At 39.2% G+C, this 20053-nt stretch overlaps 1 protein-coding gene across 2 annotated transcripts in view; it reads left to right on the forward strand.

The window, feature by feature from the left end:
* Positions 1-20053, forward strand: part of Ppil4 (peptidylprolyl isomerase like 4) — a 31065-nt gene that overhangs the window by 3018 nt on the left and 7994 nt on the right. For both annotated transcript variants that reach the window (XM_090337971.1, XM_090337972.1), the window contains exons 2-11: positions 830-897; positions 1232-1296; positions 2473-2590; positions 6735-6877; positions 7781-7877; positions 8615-8731; positions 10086-10210; positions 10891-10957; positions 13278-13389; positions 16464-16560. In XM_090337971.1, the coding sequence (XP_090194097.1) occupies positions 830-897; positions 1232-1296; positions 2473-2590; positions 6735-6877; positions 7781-7877; positions 8615-8731; positions 10086-10210; positions 10891-10957; positions 13278-13389; positions 16464-16560 (1009 nt within the window). The remainder of the gene's footprint in view (positions 1-829; positions 898-1231; positions 1297-2472; positions 2591-6734; positions 6878-7780; positions 7878-8614; positions 8732-10085; positions 10211-10890; positions 10958-13277; positions 13390-16463; positions 16561-20053) is intronic.

The following is a 20053-nucleotide window of genomic DNA, read 5'->3' on the forward strand; positions in this document are numbered from 1 at the left end:
AGGAAAGTCCATGAAACTCTTCTTTTCAGTAAGCTACTAAAAGAAAGAAAGAAGCCATAAGTGGAGCTGTGGCTCAAGTGGTGGAACACTAGTGTTGTGCAAAAAACCTCAGGGATAGTGAGTGCCCAGACCCTGAGTTTAAGCCCCAGGAGTAGCGTATGCACGTACACATGCACAAGTATACACACACAAGTACACACACACACACACACACACACACACACACACAGAATCCCCATCCCTATCTAAAATATGTTGTCTTTTTAAGGCTTATTGTCCATTTATTTATTTTATAACTTTTGCTACTTGGTTGTTTTTGCCATTTTCAGTATTTTGTTTCTTTGTTGTGAGGCTTGGACTCTGGGCCTGGGCACTGTCCCTGAGCTCTCCAGCTCAAGGCTACCTCCCTCTCCCTTGAGCCACAGCACCACTTCTGGTTTTCTTGTGGTTAATTGGAAATAAGAGTCTCATGGACTTTAGTGCTGGGGCTGGCTTTGAACCATGATCGTCACATCAATATATATATTGCTGGTCCTGGGGCTTGAACTCAGGGCCTGAGTGCTGTCCATGGGCTTTCTCAAGGCTAGACCTCTACCACTTGAGCCACAGCACCATTTCCGGCTTTTTCTCTGTATGTGGTACTGAGGAATCAAACCTGGGTCTTTGTGCATGCTAGGCAAGCACTCTACCACTAGGCCAAACTCCCAGCCCCGATCAGTATTTTTTTTAAAAACAGGAATTGAGAGATTATTTCATATTAACTGCTTTAATTTATGTAAAACTGAATTTGTGGATTACTATAATAAATTTTCTTTTTTCTTTCTTTTAGCCTGCTTGAATTTCTTGAAGTTATGCAAAATGAAATATTACAACTATTGCCTTATTCACAATGTACAGGTGAGTTGTTGAAGATATTATTCATATTTTTTGTTCTTATTTATTTATTTTTTTGTGAGTCATGGGGCTTGAATTCGGCCTGGGCCCTGTCCCTGAGCTCTTCAGCTCAAGGCTACCACCTTACCGTTGAGCCAAGACCCACTTCCCGTTTTTTAGAAGTTAATTGGAGATAAGAGTCTCAGGTTCTTTTGTTCCCTGGCTGGTTTTGAACCTTGATCCTCAGATCTGAGCCTCCTGAGTAGCTAGGATTATAGGCCAGTGCCACTGCGCCCATCCTCATATTTTTTGTTCTTATAGCCATTTAGCAAACTGAATTAACAACACTGTATTTTAGAGGGATTTCATCATACAAACTGGTGATCCTACAGGGACTGGCCGTGGAGGAGAGTCTATTTTTGGGTAAGTTCTTTTTTGTTGTTGTTTTGGTGCAGTACTGGGGTGTGAACTGATTTGAGCTGAGTATTCTCCTTTAGCTTTTTTGCTCAAGACTGGCCTCTATCACTTTAGCCACAGCTCCACTTCCAGCTTTTTGATGGTTAATTGGAGAGAAGGATTTCATGTACTTTCCTGCCTTAGTGGCTCCATACTGTGATCTTCAAATCTCAGCCTCCTGAGCAGCTAGGATTACAGGCATAAGCCACCAAGTGCCTGGCTTTAAAAAAGTTCTCTTATTTTACTTATGTAAGTATGTATGTATGTACTTATTTTGAATGGTCATGGGGCATGAACTCTGGGCCTGGACGTTGTCCCTGAGCTCTTGTTGTTTTGGTGCAGTACTGGGGCTTGAACTGATTTGAGCTAAGCATTCTCCTTTGGCTTTTTTACTCAAGACTGGCCTCTACTACTCTAGCCACAGCTCCATTTCTGATTTTTTTGGTGGTTAATTGGAGAGAAGAGTCTCATAGACTTCTATGCTCAGGCTGGCTTTGAACTGTGATCCTCAGTCTTGAGTAGCTAGGATTACAGGCATGAGCCACCAGTGCCCAGCTAGTTCTCTTATATTTAAAGGAAGAAGAGAACTGCTTGTGGCTAAATCTTTTATTTTATTTTACTTTAGTGTAGCATAGAATGGCCTGGAACTCTCAGTTTTTCCTGAATTAGCCTTTTAAGTACTGATATTATAGGCATGTGCCACCAGCTCAGATTCAGTTCTCAATTTAAAAGATGATTCAAATGTAGGGTTTTTTCCAAACCATTTCTATAACTGTCTATATCAAAAAAGAGGCGTGAAGCTGGTGTTGGTGGTTCACACAAGAGAAGTGTTTTGAATCATACAGGCATTTCTATAAAGAAATCTATGTTATAGCATCACTGTTTTCTCTTTTCTTTCTTTCTTTTTGCCAGTCCTGGGCTTGATTTAGGACCTGGGCACTGTCCATGAGCTGCTTTTGCTCAAGGCTAGTACTCTACTGCTTGAGCCTCAGTGCTACTTTCTGTTCTTTCTGTTTATGTGGTACTGCGGAATCAAACCCATGGCATCATGGGTACTAGGCAAGCACTCTACCATTAAGCCACATTCTCAGTCCTGTATTTCATTTTGAGAGAACTTATGTTTTTGTAACTTTTCATTTTCAGCCAACTATATGGTGATCAAGCAAGCTTCTTTGAGGCAGAAAAAGTGCCAAGAATTAAGCACAAGAAGAAAGGCACCGTGTCCATGGTGAACAACGGCAGTGGTCAGCATGGATCTCAGGTTAGGAAATGGGTGTAAGGGGACCTTTGCTTAGAAATGGACTAGAAGGACCTATGAGATTACCCTTTTGAACTATTCAGTGATAAAAGAATGCAGCAGAGGCATTAGGAGGAAAAAGATATACTGCTTTTTTTCTGTATTAAAAGGGCTGGGATGGGGCCAGGAGTTTGGCTTAGTGGTTGAGCGCTTGCCTAGCATGCACGAAGACCTGGGTTCAATTCCACATACATAGAAGAAAAAAAAAGCCGGAAGTGGTGCTGAGGCTCAAGTGGCAGAGCTCTAGCCTTGAGAAAAATCCAAGGACAGTGCTCAGGCCCTGAGCTCAAGCCCAGGACTGGTAAAAAAAAAAAGGGGGGGGGGGAGCTGGGATGTTGTTCAGTGGTAGAGGGCAAGCTTTAGCACGAAAACATGCAACACACATTATTTTGTTCTCTTAAATGTAAACTACTTCCCATTGTGAATAATATTTTTTTAAAGGGGTGAACTCAGGGTCTCATGGTGGTAAGGCAGGCAGTCACCTGAGCCATGCCTAGTCGTCTTTTGCCTTATTTCCCTAGTTTTCGTTCTTTTTAAAAAAATTATTGGTATATATTAGTTATGCAACAGAGCACTTCCATGCATGTATGTAATATAGTCTTCAATCTATCCCATTCTGTCACTCTCCCTTACCCTCCCAACCCTCATTTCTAAAACAATCTCAACATATTTTATTGTTGTATTTTGCCAGTCGTGGGGCTTGAACTCAGGGCCTGGGCACTTTTTGCCCAAGGCTAGCACTTTGCCACTTGAGCCATGGTGCCACTTCTGGCTTTTTCTGTGTATGTGGATCCAGGGAATTGAACCCAGGGCTTTGTACACCATTAGGTTGCATTCCTGGCCCTCATTGAGATTCTTAATGTTTTCAAATATAGTTTCAGTGTATCTCAAAATTATTCATCCTTTATCTTTCTTTTTCTCTTTCCCCTTCTCTTCCTAGGTAGTCCCTTAGTGAGACACATATTTTCTGTTTATCCATGTATATGTAATTATGTATATAGCTATATAAGTATATGTATATACATCTTCATGAATATGTAAATCTAGCTTTCACATATATCTAAATATACGATCCTTTTGAATTATATTTTAATTGTCTTTAATTGTGTAAAACAGTTACCATTCAACAATTCATATAACAAATCATAAGTATAATGCATCTTGACTGATGTCACTTCTTTCATCATTGTCCTCCCAACCCAATGCATATCTTGTTTTTTGAGTGTGTCTTGTCGTGCATAATATGTTGTCCTCTAATTCCATCCATTTTTTCCAAATGACATCATTTGAAAAAATGGCTATGTAATATTCCATGTGTGTGTATTCATATGTGTGCTTATACATACATATTTTCTTTATCTATTTTTGGGTACCTTGGCTGATTCATTCCTTTGATTATTGTGAACAGTGTTGCAATAAACATAGATACGCAGGTGCCTTTGTGATATATTGATTTATTCTTCAGGTATATGTACGGTAATAGTATGGTAGAATCATAAAGATGGTCTACTTTTAGTTTCTGGAAGAACTGCTACACTAACTTCCATAATGGTCATACTAGTTTACAATCCCAACAGTTTTCACCAGTTTTTACAATTCCTGTGTCTTCACCAGTATTTGTTGATATTTTCTTGATGGTAGCTTTTTCACTGGGGTGAAATGGAATCTTATTGTGGTTTTGATTTGCATTTCCTTCATAGCTAAGGATGCTGAACATTTCTTCATGTGTCTGTTGGTCATATGTATTTCTTCTGAGAATTGTCTGTTTAGGTGTCTTGCCATTATCAATTGGTTTATTCATTTGATGTCTGTTCTCCTTTTTTTTTTTTTTGTCATCTTGGGGCTTCAACTCTAGGCCTGGGCACTGTCCCTGAGCTCTCACCTCAAGGCTATCGCTCTACCACTTGAGCCCCAGCACCACTTCCCATTTTCTGGTGGTTAATTGGAGATGAGAGTCTCAAGGACTTTCATGCCTGGGCTGGCTTTGAACCTGGATCCTCAGATCTCAGCATCTGAGTAGCTAGGATTACAGGCATGAGCCACCAGTACAGAGCTGTTTTACTTTTTTGAGTTATTTGTATATTCTGGTTATTAATCCTTTATCAGTTGAACAAAGATTTTCTTCCATGGTTCTATTTTTGTTCAGGCAGTTCTTTCTTTTGTTATATAGAAACTGTTTAGTTTGATATAGTTTCATTTGTCAATCTTTGCTCTCTTCCACTGGGAAGTTAGAATCTTATTTAGAATATATGTCTATAACTTCTAAGGTTTTCCCTATATTTGTAGTGGGTCTTACCTAGAGTTCTTTAATCTTTTGGAGTTTATTTACTTATTTTTTGGTTGGTTGTGGGGCTTGAACTCAGGGTCTGAGTGCTATCCCTGAGTTTTTTTTTGCCAGTCCTGGGCTTGAGCTCAGGGCCTGAGCACTGTCCTTGTGTTTTTTTTGTTTTTGTTTTTGTTTTTTTTCTCAAGGCTAGAGCTCTACCACTTGAGCCTCAGAACCACTTCTGGCTTTTTTCTATGTATGTGGTACCAAGGAATCAAACCCGGTTCCTCGTGCATGCTAGGCTAGTACTCTACCATTAGGCCAAATTCCCATCCCTCCTAAGATTTTTAGCTCAAGTGTTTTGCTTTAGCATTTTGAGTCACAGCTTCACTTCTGTTTCTCTGGTGGTTAATTGGAGATAAGAGTCCTATGGACTTCCCTGCCTCAGCAGGCCTTGAATTGTGATCCTCAGATCTTAGTCTCCAAGTGTGAGCCACCAGCACCTAGTGGTTAGGATATATATATATATATATATATATATATATATATATATATATATATATAGTGTGTGTGTGTGTGTGTGTGTGTGTGTGTGTGTGTGTGTTTGCGCGCATGCACGTGTGGGCATGTGCTTGTGCATGCATACTTGCGTATGTGCCAACACTGAGGTTTATTAACTCAGGACATAGCCCTGTCTAGCCCTGTCTTTTAGCTTTTTTTTTGTTCAAGGCTGGGACTCTGCAATTGAGCCACAGCTACTTCGGTTTTTACTGATTAATTGTATATTTGTTCTGTTGGTCTTCAGGTCTGGTTTTGTTTCTGTGACAGTGTAGTATAATGTAGAGTCGGCTACTGTGATATATCCAGTGTTACTTCTTTTACTTAGATTTGTTTTCACTATTCAGGGTCTTTTATGACTCCAAATGAATTTTTGGATTGACTTTTCTGATTCAGTGAGAAATAATTCTTGGTTGTTTTTTTGAGATAGTGTCTCAGGCTAGACTGCACTTTTTCTTAACATTTGTGCTTTCCTATGTCACTGGCAAAAAGAGTTGTGTGCCACTACACCCTGCCATTGTGTTTCCCCATAACTGCCCTACAACAGGCACGTACAACCACACCTAGCCTTTGATCAAGATGGAGTTGAGGCTTGTCCTGGCCTCTAATGGCAATCACCCGAGATCTGCTTCCCACGAAGCTAGAATTTCAGGCTTATGCCATTGTGAGTGATTCCAAAAAGGAAGTGCAAAGAGTAAAATATGAATACCCATAATCCTGTTATCCATTATCATCACAGTTCACTGTGTAGCCTGTTTCCTTCCAGTATCTATTACTTACTACAAAACATATACTTTGTATCTGGCATTGATTGTTCAATCCTTATACCAGCTCAGAAATAGAGCTATAGTTTGTTCAAGCTTTTTTTTTTTTTTTTTTTGGTCGGTTATCAGGCTTGAACTCTGGGCCTTGGCACTGTCCCGCTCAAGGCTACTGCCTTACCCCTTGAGCCACAGCACCACTTCCGGTTTTCTGGTAGTTAATTGGAGATAAGAGTCTCACAGACTTTAGTGCCCGGGCTGACTTTGAACTGAGATCCTTAGATCTCAGTGTCCTGAGTAGCCCAAGATTACAGATGTGAGCCACTGTGCCTGGCTCTGTTCAAGTATTTTTAAACAATTAGGGACCTCTGTGTACATATTGATGTTTGTATAAATGAATTCTACAGCTCTTACTTCTAGTAACAAGTATAAGAATTGGTGCAGTAAAGCTAGAGTCACTTGTTTTGACAGTCTTAAGTGATTTTCAGTTGTAATTGTATTTATGTTGTGTCTTTCTATATAGTTTCTTATTACTACAGGAGAAAACCTGGATTATCTTGATGGTGTTCATACAGTGTTTGGTGAAGTGACAGAAGGCATGGACATAGTTAAGAAAATTAATGAGACCTTTGTTGACAAAGATTTTGTACCTTACCAAGATATCAGGTATGAGCACAATTTACCATCTTGAAGATACTAGAATGTTTAAGTACTGTGGTGGGTCACTTGTAGAGGATTGGTGGAACTGATATGTGTAGAATAATGCATAATTTCAAAATACGATTTAATACAAATGATAAAAATTCTTTTTTTTTTTTTTTTTTTTTTTGCCAGTCCTAGGCGTAAGCTCAGGGCCTGAGCACTGTCCTTGGATTTTTTTCTCTCAAGGATAGAACTCTACCACTTGAGCCTCAGCACCACTTCTGGCTTTTTCTAAGTATGTGGTACCAAGGAATCGAACCCGGGTCTTTGTGCATGCTAGGCAAGCACTCTACCACTAGGCCAAACTCCCGGCCCCCGATAAAAATTCTTATAAAAAGGAAACTTGTACTAATCATTTAGAGTTGGCTAATATTGAGAGGACTATTAATGCTTAAGGCAGAATATTGAGAAATATGACAGAAGTACTAAGATTTAGACAGATCTTAAGGTAATATACAATAATAATTTAATATCAAATGATGAAAAATAGTAGCACTCATTATAAAAGTATACTACAGCCCAGTAATAACATGTATAAGTGTTCTTTGGCACTAGAAATTTTTTTTTTTTTTTTTTTTTTTTGCCAGTCATGTGCTTGAGCTCAGGGCTTGAGCACTGTCCTTGGCCTTTCTCAAGGCTAGCACTATACCACTTGAGCCTCAGCACCACTTCTGGCTTTTTGCTATGTATGTTGGGTACCGAGGAATCGAATCCGGGTCTTCTTGCATGCTAGGCAAGCACTCTACCACTAGGCCAAACTCCCAGCCCAGCAATAGAAATTTTTAAGTTGTATTATAATCTATAAAGGTAAGATATGGGTTCTGAAATGAATTAAATCTAACATTTGATTTTGGTTTATTTTGTAAGGATAAATCATACAGTGATTTTAGATGATCCATTTGATGACCCTCCTGATTTATTAATTCCTGATCGATCACCAGAACCTACAAGGGAACAGTTAGATGTAAGTAGATTGAATGTACATGCATAATAGTAATACCTATGTGAGTTGGCTTACTGGTCTTTTAAAACTCATTTCTTCATAATAGTAATGTCTACATGGGTTTATCAAAATTCCTCATAATGATTTTCTTGTTCAGTTATACTAGTGCAAGTTTAGAGTTTGTTTTTTTTTCCTCTTCTATAGAAGTGGTCGTTTTTGTAATTTCTTTTCCTTAGTTTGTGTCCTATGAACATTCTTAGTTTTGGAAGCTTATATGAACACCTTTGGATAAATTTTATTATCAACTAACCTAATTGGGAGACTAGATTCAAGGCCAAATTAAACTGTTATCATGTGGGGATACTTCTCAACTGGGCATCTTCTGGAGCCTGGCCAGTACCCAGAAATTTCTGTGGAATAGCACAGACTGTTCTTCTAGATATTTTGAGGTATACATTTCTGCTTTTGAGGTTTCGTCATAGCTGAATTTATGATTGAGATGGGTGCTTCACTCTAAAATTAGCTTTTCCATTCAGCTCTTAGTTGGAAAATGGTAATGTCTATATAAGTATTTATTTTGGTTTTGTATGTCCTAAGCACAATCTGGCTAATATTGTAGAATTAATTTGAACCAGTTTAATGTTTGTTTCAGTTCCTGAATATTCTAACATGTTTCTAAAACTAAAACACAGTGTCTTCCATGTGTCTCTTATATTGTATTCTTTTAAATATTTATATCAATGACTTCTGCCTTATAGAGTGGTCGAATAGGAGCAGATGAAGAAATTGATGACTTCAAGGGGAGATCAGCTGAGGAAGTAGAAGAAATAAAGGCAGAAAAAGAGGCCAAAACACAAGCTATTCTTTTAGAAATGGTAAGATAAATTATCTTTGCCTAGGGTTTTATTTATTTATTTATTATTTTATTTTATTTTATTTTTGCCAGTCATGGGGCTTGAACACTCCTGACCCTGGGCACTGTCCCTGAGCTTCTTTTGCTGAAGGCTAGCACTTTTATCACTGGAGCCACAGAGCTACTTCTGGCTTTTTCTGTTTAGGTGGTTCTGAGGAATCAAACCTAGGACTTTGTACATGCTAGGCAAACACTCTTACCACTAAGCCACGTTCCCAGCCCCAAGTATTTTTTTTTATTGTAATTAATAGAAGGGTTACATTATATTCGCCAGATAGAAGATGCATTACTTAATAATCATTGCTATCCCTTCTCATGTTTTTGTCCCTATTTTCCTCCCCCGGCCCCATGTATTTGTTTATAACATATTTAACACATTCTTATTCTCAATCTCTCTTTTGGCTTTTGTGATAGTCTGAAGAGAAATTCTTTTGAATTAAGTTTTATATCACATAACGTGAAAATAAAGTCTGGCATCAGTGGGCTCATGCTTATAATTCTGGCTATTCAGATCTGAGCAGCTCAGTTTAATGCCAGCCCAGGCAGATAAATCTAAGAGATTCTTAATTTACCAGTAAAAAACCAGAAAGTAGAGATGTAGCTCAGGTGGTAAAGTATGGGTTGTGATCAAAAAGACCAAGTGGGAGCTCAAAGCCCTCACTAGTAATGGCACAAAACAAAATACACCAAGGAAGGAAAAAAAAAAACCATATAGAAAAAACAAATCTGGTTCCATTTTGAGTGTCTTTTTAAAAATGGAAAGTGGGCATCTAATTTATGATTATTAACTGAATTTTAATTGTTTGATATGGCTTTTTTTCATAGTGGTACTGGGGTTTGAACTTAGGGCTTTGTGCCTGATAAGCAGGCTTTGTGCCATTAGAACCATGTTCCTATCCCTATTCATCTCAGTTTTAGAGTGCTTATTAGACTAAATTTTATGTATGTTAAAGAATAATTCTTCATCATGCTACTTAAATATTGAGATTAAGAGTAGAATAGTAATAGAAGGTAAAATAATCCTAGATTGAAATTGAGCACTCTAAAATATGCTTTAGATTTTTCTTCTGTTGCTTTATGCTTTGTTTATGGTTATGTACCACAGCCAAGTGCTAGTGCATACTAGTCCTTCATAGATGTCACATCTGCAAGCATATACTTTTGCCTCCTCTCCCATGCTGTTTCTCCCCACCTACATGCTATGGAACAGACCCAGAACCTCTGGCCTGCTAGGCAAATGCTCTACTTAGATAAGGTATTTTAAATGAAAGCTAAATAAAGGAATTTATTTATGTCACTGCTTATATAACATTTAGGTGGGAGACCTACCTGATGCAGATATTAAACCTCCAGAAAATGTGCTATTTGTATGTAAGCTGAATCCAGTGACCACAGATGAGGATCTGGAAATCATATTCTCAAGATTTGGGCCAATAAGAAGGTAATCCCTACAAGTAGTGAGAAATTTTTTAGCAATACCTGTGTTTGAGTTAATGGTATTCTCTGTCTCTCTCTGTCTCTCCCTGTCTCTCCCTGTCTCTCCCTGTCTCTCTCTGTCTCTCTGTCTGTCTTTTGTATTACAGTTTGAAGTCAGTGTCTTGGGCTTACTAGGCAGGTACTCTACCACTTGAACCATGCCCCTAGTACTGATGGGTGATTTTCTTTTTTTTTAAGTTTTTATTTTGTGCCTGTAATGGGGTTTGAACTGGGGCCCTTGCTTTCTCCTTAGCTTTTTCATTCAAGGCTGGTGCTCTCCATTTTTGGCTCTTTACTAGTTAATTACTGATTAGAGCCTCTCTGGATTTTTCTGTCTGGACTGACTTTGAACTGAGATCCTAGACCCTGAGTGTGAGAGCTCTAGTAATAGGGGGATAGGAAGAGGGAGAAGGAAGAAGAAGGAAAAGGAGGGGGAGGGGAAGGGAAAGTAGGAGAAAGGATGTAGGGAGGAGAAAAGGAAAAGGAGCTCAAGAGAGAAAGCAAGAGAGAAAGTAAGTGCTTATCTAGCAAGGCACTCTATTATTAGCTTTGCTCTTAATAACCAGCTTATTTTATTCTTCAGTTTTGAAGAATGTGAGTGAATTGTTTGTTTTCTTCAAGTCACTTTAAAATTTTTCCTTTTAGTTGTGAAGTTATCCGGGATTGGAAGACAGGAGAGTCCCTCTGTTATGCTTTTATTGAATTTGAAAAGGTATGTCATAAATATGTCTGTCAGTTTGATGGTTTTTGGGTTTTTTTGTTTTTTTTTTTTTGGTGTGTGTGTGTGTGTGTGTGTGATGGAGCTTTACTCTTTTTGTGGCTTAAGCTGACCTCAAACTGGTGATTCTCCTTCAGTCTTTTGGATAATTTGAATTACACGTATATGCCTCCTTACCTGAGTGTCTGGGTTTTCATTTACCTATTTATTTTGGTATTTTTCCTTTAGGTTTTTTTTTTTTTTTTTTTTTGCGGGGGGAGGGGGGTCAGGGGCGGTCAGTTGTGCAACTTTTAACTCTAGGCCTGGGCGTTTGTCCCTGAGTTCTTCAGTTCAAGGTTACCACCCTATCCCTGGAGCCATTGCACCACTTCCAGTTTTCTGGTGGTTAATTGGAGATGAGTCTCAGATAAGAGACTTTCATGCCAGGCTAGCTTTGAACCGATCCTCAAATCTCAGCCTCTTGAGTAGCTAGGATTACAGGCGTGAGCTACTATGCCCATGCCTGGCTTTAGTTTGTTTTTGTATGTTTTTTTTGTGTTTTTTTTTTTGTTTTTTTTTTTGTGAGTCATGGGGTTTGAACTCTGAGCCTGGGTGCTGTCCCTGAGCTCTTCAGCTCAAGACTACCTCCCTACCCCTTGAGCCACAGCACTATTTCCCCTTTTCTAGTGATTAATTGGATATGGCTCTCATGGCCTTGAGTGCCCTGGCTGACTTTGAACCTTGATCCTCAAATCTCAGTCTCCTGAGTAGCTATCATTACGGGTGTGAGCCACTAGTGCCTGATTTATACACCTTTATAACAACATTTAAAAAACATTTAAAAAACCATACAAGCCAGGTTGGTGGCTCATGCCTGTAATCCTAGGTACTCAGGAGGCTAAGATCTGAGGATCTTGGTTCAAAGCCAGTCCAGGTATAAAACTCTGTGTGAGACTCTTATCTTCAATTAACCACCAGAAAACCGGAAGTGGCACTGTGGCTTCTGTGGTAGAGTGCTAGCATTGAGCTGAATAGCTCAGGGACAGCACTTAGGCCCAGAGTTCAAGATCCACAATCGAGAAAAACAAAACAAAACAAATCCTCACCCCTCCCCAAAAAACGGTGGTACAGTGGCACACAGTGGCTCACGCCTGTAATCCTAGCAACTCAGAAGGTTGAGATCTGAGGATCGAGGTTTGAAGTTTGAAGCCAGCCCAGGCAGAAAAGTCCATGGGACCCTTATCACCAGTTGAATACCAGAAAACTCCAAGTGGTTCAAAGTGGTAGAGTGCTAGCTTTGAGCAAAAAGAGCTCAGTGGACAGCCTTCAGGCCCTAAATTCAAGCCCCACAACTAATAGCAACAGCAGAAACAGGTTGATGTACAGAGGAGCTATAGTTATATAAGTCAGGTAATAAATGTATTTCTTGGGGCCAGGAGTTTGGACTGGTGGTAGAGTGCTTGCCTAGCATGTACAAAGACCTGGGTTCAATTCCTCGGTTACCACATATGTAGAAAAAGCTAGAAGTGGTGCTGTGGTTCAAGTGGTAGAGCTCTAGCCTTGAGAAAGCCCAAGGACAGTGCCCAGAACCTTAGTTCAAGCCAGAACTGGCAAAAAGAAGAGTGCTTTTTCTTTGGCCAATCCTGGGGCTTAATCTCAGGGCCTGGGCACTGTCCTTGGACACTTTTTGCTCAAGGATAGCACTCTGTCACTTGAGCCACAGCACCACTTCTGTTTTTTTCTGTGTATGTGGTTCCAGGGAATTGAACCCAGGGCTTCGTGCGTGCTAGGCAAGCACTCTACCACTAGGCTTTGCTCCCAGTCCAAGAGTTCATTTCTTTTTGAACAGTGTTACTCCTTCCCTTGCTCTCTCCCAGGTTTTCCCTCCCGTCCCTGCTCACAAGTTTATAGTTCATTTTCAACATGGTTTTAAATAATTTCATTGTGATATGGTCACAATATACATACTATCATTGGCTTTCATTCATAAATGCCCCTCCATTACCATCTTTGTCTCCCTTCCCACAGATCTTCCTCTTATTTTGGATTTGAATAAAAAGGAGTTCACGTGGCACTTCAATCAGGCTATCTCAATTCTGTCTGTGATCCGTGCCTACTGTGTAACTGACCTTGGGCTGCTATTGTGCTAAGCTGCTGTTTTTCCATTAGATAGTACCTAACAGAATGGTTATCAGACCTGAGATAGCAGACCATATATGCAGTAAATACTCCAATATTCATTTTTGTAACAACAAATTGTATTTTCAGTATTCGTTCTTGCTGTAGATATATTTTCCATACCTTGTTAATGCTTGAGTTTTTATAATTATATCAGGAAGAAGATTGTGAAAAAGCATTCTTCAAAATGGATAATGTACTTATAGATGACAGAAGAATACACGTGGATTTTAGCCAGTCTGTTGCAAAGGTTAAGTGGAAAGGAAAAGGTATGCTGATTTATCTTGTTTTATTGTTGTCCTGCTTTGCATGCTTGCATATGCCCTTAGACTAGTATTGCTAATTAGGAGAAATGTTAATAGATACTATTCCTGCCATGTTTTTTTTAGGATGCTATCTAGTTTCTAAGGTATATGTATGTGTGTTTTAAATGGATAAAAAAAATGCCTGTATTTTCTGCGTTTAACAATTATTTACAATTACTGTAAGACATAATATGTTTTAAAGTAATTTGACTTTATGGTAGTTTTATTTATCTCATATTTAATGCTCTGGCTCAAGTGTCATGTTTTTGCTTAGCTTTTTCTTTATAGCTGACTCTACTTGTGTCATGCCTCCACTTCTGGCCATTTGCTTGTTAATTGAGATAAAAGTCTTGTGGATACTGGCATCAGTGGCTCACACCTATAATCCTAGCTACTCAGAAGGGCTGAGGTCTGAGGATCATGGTTCAAAACCAGCCTGCCATGAAAGTCCATGAGACTCTTATCTCTAATTAACCACAAGAAAACTGGAAGTGGTTTTGTGTCTCAACATGGTAGAGTGCTAGCCTTGAGCTGAAGAGCTCAGGGACAGAGCTCAGGCCCAGAGTTCAAGTCCCAGGACCAACCAAAAAAAAAAAAAGTCTTGTGGATTTGTCTGCCTGGGTTGGTTTCCAGTGGCTGGCTTTAGACCTCCATCCTCATATCTTAGCTTTTTAAGTGGCTAGGATTATAGTTGTGACTCACTGGCACCCAGCTGGTAGTTTAGTTTTCAAGATGCAGAACTTAAAAAAAAAAAAAAGTTTGACTGGGTGCTGATGGTTTATGCCTGTAATTCTAGCTACTGAGGAGGCTGAAATCTGAGATTCTTGTGTCCCTCTCTCTAAGAAATAGTGCCCCCAACAGGTTTCCTTGATTTCATAGTTGGAAGTAGCCTATTCAATGGTTACTTTTTTGGGGGTCAGTCTTGGGGACTAGTCTCAGGGCCTAGGTACTATTTGAGCTTTTTCAAGGCTAGCATTCTACCACTTGAGCCACAGCACCACTTCTAGTATCAAGGAATTGAACCCAGGTCTTTGTATATGCTAGGTAAGTACTCTGTCTCTAGACTACACTTCCAGCCCTGTTACTTTTCCTATATCACTTTTCACATGCATTCTTTGAATACACACAAGCACACACATTGTTTTCCTCCTTTAAAAAAGAAACCACACCGGGGCCGGGAGTTTGGCCTAGTGGTAGAGTGCTTGCCTAGCATTCATGAAGACCCAGGTTCAATTCCTCGGTACCACATACATAGGAAAAAAAAAAAGCCAGAAGTGGTGCTGAGGGTCAAGTGGTAGAGCTCTAGGCTTGAGAAACTCCAAGGACAGTGCACAGGCCCTGAGCTCAAGCCCAGGACTGGCAAAAAAAAAAAAAAAAAAAAAAAAAAACCACAGAGCCAGGCGCAATGGCTCATGTCTGTAATCCTAGCTACTCAGGAGGCTGAGATTTGAGGATAAAAGTTCAAAGCCAGTCCGGGCACTAAAGTCTGGGAGACTTTTTTTTTTTGCCAGTCCTGGGGCTTTGAACTCAGGGCCTGGACACTGTCGTTGGCCTTTCCTCAAGGCTGGTGCTCTGCCACTTGAGCCACAACACCACTTTTGTTTTTTTCTATGTATGTGGTACTGAGGAATCTAACCTGGGTCTTCATGCATGCTAGGCAAGCACTCTACCACTAGGCCAAACTCCCGGCCCATGTTTTGTCTTTTATTTAAAATTTTTATGTATTTATTTGGTAGTGCTGGGGTTTGTGTATAAAATCTTGTATTTCCTAAATAAGCACTCTACTATATTGAGCCCTGTTTGCTTTTAGGTTATTTTCCAGGTAGCATCTTGGGCTTGGCCCCACTGGTATTAGATGTGGATTGGGATCCTTCTATTCATGCCTCTTAAGTAGCTGGGATTATAATATGTGCCATCATACCTATTTGGGGGCGGTATTTTTTGAGATGTCTCATAAATATAGAGCAGACTTATCTGGAACTCTCCATCTTCCTGCTGCAGCTTCCTGAGTGCAGGTATTGTTAAAGGTGTATACCACCACACCTCTGCATTAGTCTTTTTTTTTTAATGTAAATTGTTAATTTTGTTTTCTTTTTTGGTACTACTAGACATCTCTTAACTGGCTAAATATGCTAAACTGCATCCTCCCTGCAGTCAAGTATTATTTTTTCCTTTTTAATGCAGTGTTTTAAAAGAATTTCATTTTGGTAATTATCCATGTGTAATATTAACCTTTATTAGCAATTTTAGGTTGTTTCCTTTTATATCATTCATTTCTATATGTCCTGTGGTTTTAATGAAGTTTCTGGGTTTTGGTTTTTTTGTTTTTTGTTTTTTCTTTAATTTTTTGTTTTTTGTTTTTGGTACCAGTCCTGGGGCAACTTGAACTCTGGTCCTGGGCACTATTCTTGAGCTTGTACTCAAGGTTAGTACCCTACCAATTGAACCACAGCTCTGCTTCCAAGTGTTTGGGCAGTTAATTGGAGGTAAGAGCTTCACTGGCTTTACTGTCTGGGCTGCAATCCTCTCATCTTAGTTTTATGAGGAGCTAGGATTGCTGGTTTGAGCCACTGATCAAATCTTCAGTTTTTTTGTTGGACTTAATGTTCTCATGGACTTAATTTGAAATTTGATGTAATGTTTACGTAAGTCATTAGGTGGCAGCATATGACAACCTAGCAAAGTGGATATCTGGTTTCACTTAAAATGTTCATAGAAATTGAACTGCTGTTGTTCTTTTCTCTTTCCTTTCTTTTTTTTTCCTGGGCCTTGAACTCAGGGCCTGAGCAATGTCCTTGGGCTTTCTCAAGGCTAGATCTCTACTGCTTGAGCTACAGCACCACTTCTGGCTTTTTTGTATGTAGTACCGAGGAATCTAACCTGGGTCTTCGTGAATACTAGGCAAGCACTCTACGACTAGGCCAAACTCTTGGCCCTCTATTTCCTTTTTTTAATCCCTCAGTATGTACCATTTACAAAGTAGCAGTTTTCCTGATTAATTATGTGATATTTGTTTTTGTTTTTACCTTAATAAATAGGTGGGAAATACACGAAGAGTGATTTTAAGGAGTATGAAAAGGAGCAGGACAAGTCATCCAATTTGGTTCTGAAAGATAAAGTAAAGCCCAAACAGGAGTATCCTTAACAAGAATGTGTGTTCATCATTTGCATTGTACAGTCCTGTGATGTTTTCTAAAGACAAGGTTCCTAAATCTCAGTCATCATGAGGAAATAACTGAGTTGATTGCCTCTGCATTTCAATGTCCCACATACTTTTTTTCCCCTTTTTCTTATGCCTTATAGTCTAGAGAAAGTTAGGTTTGAAAAAAATTTTTTAGCTTAAATCCTTTACCTTCTTGCTCTTGGGTTAAGTGCCATCCTACTAACCATATGTCCAGAAGATTATCAGGTAAGATTTTTCTGCATATAGTAATGTTCTAGGTTACTTGTTATTATAAATTTCCTCCTGCTAATCTTCTCCCCTCCCCCCAATCCTGAGGCTTGGGCACTGTCCCTTTTCGCTCAAAGCTAGCATACCTTCTGGCTTTTTCTGTGATTAGTTGGAGATTAGAGTCTCACAGACTTTACTATCTGGGCTGGTTTCAATCCTCAGATCACAGCCTCCTAAGTAGGTAGGATTACAGGCATGAGCCACCAGCAGCTCCTATTGCTAATCATTCTTTTGTGTCTAACTTCCTTATCTAAATAGGAAAACCCTGTAGATCTTTGTTACAAATTAGGTTGGGTCTTTTTGCATAATACATTGTGATTTGAGCAGCACAGGTTTGTTGGGTTCATACTGAGCCTAACTCTTGTGATCCTCCTGTTTGCACTTCCCACTGTAATTAGGACGATAAGCATGTACCACCGCACTCAGCTCTTTCTGTTGAAATAAGAGTCTCATGAACCATTTTGCCCAAGCTAATCTGGAACCATGATTCTCCTGAACTCAGCTACTTGTATTGCATACTATTGCACTAAGCCATAGATTGAGATGGAGTCTTGCAAAGTTTTTGGCTGAACTGGCATTGAACTATAGTCTTCATGATTTCTACCTCCTGAATAGCTGGCATTACAGATATGAGCCACTGGCATCTACCTAAAGGTTCACTTTTATAGGATTACAGAGATATCCTTTATTGTTTAATTCAGGTTCTTCCAAGTTTTCAGCTGAGACAAGTAAGAAACAGTGAAGCATACTGTTCATATTATGTCATTTCAATTTGTTCAAATGAGTTTTCCTATTATAAATCTATCACTCCACACAGTACAGAGGTTATTTCTTTGGTGATAATTTCTGATAAATGGTGTCTTTGTTTCCTAGTTTCGGTTGCTGTTGCAGAGCCTTTCCCTTCCTATGTTATATGGGCATTTTTTTTTTCAAAGATTTCATCAAGGAGAGATGTGTATCGAGTTGACCTTTATATATTCCTGTTTTAATCTGTGCTGCATGTCTGCTATGTACAAAGCATGTGAGGCAGAGCTAGATAAAGTCTGAAGAATTCTGACATCAGCCTAAGGAGAGGTTTTCACAGGCAGCTGGACCCACAAGCTGATATTTGATCTATAAAGAGCAACATTGGGGTATATGATTAGAAGTTTAAAATCATAAAAGCTCGGGATGAAATACACTTGGGTTTCTATCCAACTATTTTGGTTTTGGTGACAGTGGAGTTTGAACTCAAGGCCTTGTACTTGCTAGGCAGGTGCTGCACCATTTGAACCATATCCTCAGCTCTTTTATTGCTTTAGCTATTTTTCACACAGTGTCTCAGATTTTTACCTGGGGCCAACTTCAGATTCTCTTTCTTAAGCTTCTTACATATCTGGGATGACAGGCATGTGCCACCATGCCCTGCTTGTTTGTTCAGATGGAAACTTGATAATGTTATACTGGGGCTGGCCTCAAAATTCTCCCAATCTCTACTTTCTGAATAGCTAGTATCCTGGACCTTACCATCTTTTTAGGTAAACTTAGCCTAAGCACTAATAAGTGCAACTGGAAGAAGGAGAGTGTATGGGATAAATAAGAGGAATTACATCATAAAATTAAATGCTTATTCTACAAAATTAAGAAAATTGAGGGAGGGGCTGGGGGATGGAGGAGAATTAATTACAAGAGAGTGACACTGATCAAGATACATTGCATTTTTATGGGAACTCCTTTGTACCACTACTTAAAGATAATAAAAAAATAAATGTTGCTCCTAAATTTAAAAAAAAAATTGAAGGAAGTACAGTTGTAGAGCACAAATCAGAAGCTGTCTTTCTCCCTGTGTAGTTCAGGCTAAGGAGAAGGACTCGGTAGGACTAAGGTGTAGCTCAGTGATAGAATGCTTACCTCCATGCAGCATACTCTGGGTTCTATCCTCAGAAAACAAACAGAAAAAAGAATATTTGAATTTTACAGTATCAAAATGTCTTAAGTCCAAGAGTACTAAATGTTAAGAAGCTCCTTTATTTGGGAATCACTATCTTGTCTGTCTAGCCTAGGACTGTTAAGTAGAACTTTCTGCAGTGATGAAAATGTGCTTTAGCTCCACTGCCCACATAGAGTTAGTGAAACATCTGAGAAACTGAACTATTTTTTTTTAAAGAAAAAAATAATTTAAGAAAAAAGTCCTTTGTTTCCATCTTTGAGGTTCATTTTGGTATGTATCTTCTTTTATATGTATATGAAGAGGTGCTTGGGTACTACACCTTTGTGATTTTCTCCTAAGACTATCTTCTTTTGATCTCACTGTATGTGAGTATCTAGAATTTTGTATGATTTGTCATGTCCCATTGCATTTTTAGATCTAACTTCCTCATGTTAGGGAGAACATGTACTGTTTATCCCTCTGATCTTAGCTTACCTCACTTAACATGATTTGTTCTAGGAACTGAGCTTATGAAATTCTAACTGAATGACCACATAATGCTAATATTGAGCAGTAAAGCTTTCTTGCCTTCTGAAGTTGATGTAAAAAAATGGATGTGAAGGGGCCGGGAGTTTGGCCTAGTGGTAGAGTGCTTGCCTAGCATGCACGGAGGCCCAGGTTCCATTCCTCGGTACCACATACATAGAAAAATCCTGGAAGTGGTGCTGAGGCTCAAGTGGTAGAGCTCTAGCCTTGAGAAAGTCCAAGGACAGTGGTCAGGCTCTGAGCTCAAGCCCAGGACTGGCAAAAAAAAAAAAAAAATGGATGTGACCTTGTGCAAAGCACTGCTACCCACTATCAAATATGATGGGCAGAATATTGGTAGTTAACAGACTTCATTTTAAGAGGCATTTGTAATATCTGTATTATATTATTTATGGCAAAGGGAAGGGATTCAGAGGATGTCTAAGTCAATGAAAAGGCATCGGGGGAATACATTTTATTGATCTTGAAAGAAAAATTACTGTGAATGGAGATTATTAATGAGAAAGGTCAAGCAGCTGGAAAGAGCTTAGACCTCTGTGAAGAAACTGGAGGAAATCCTTCGATATGAAGGATTTTGGAGAGATTTTATGCCATAAAAGGTTGGTAAACAAGGAAGAAAGAGAATCATATGTCCTCATTGGATACTAAATACCCAGGTTAAGAGTGAAAGCTGCTGTCCTTACCTACCCAGGGTTTACATTATACTGCAGGAGTAGGAGGGA

Source organism: Megascapheus bottae, chromosome 8 (genome assembly GCF_031878675.1).
Source record: "Megascapheus bottae isolate mThoBot1 chromosome 8, mThoBot2.hap1, whole genome shotgun sequence".
Classification (NCBI taxonomy): Eukaryota; Metazoa; Chordata; class Mammalia; order Rodentia; family Geomyidae; genus Megascapheus; species Megascapheus bottae.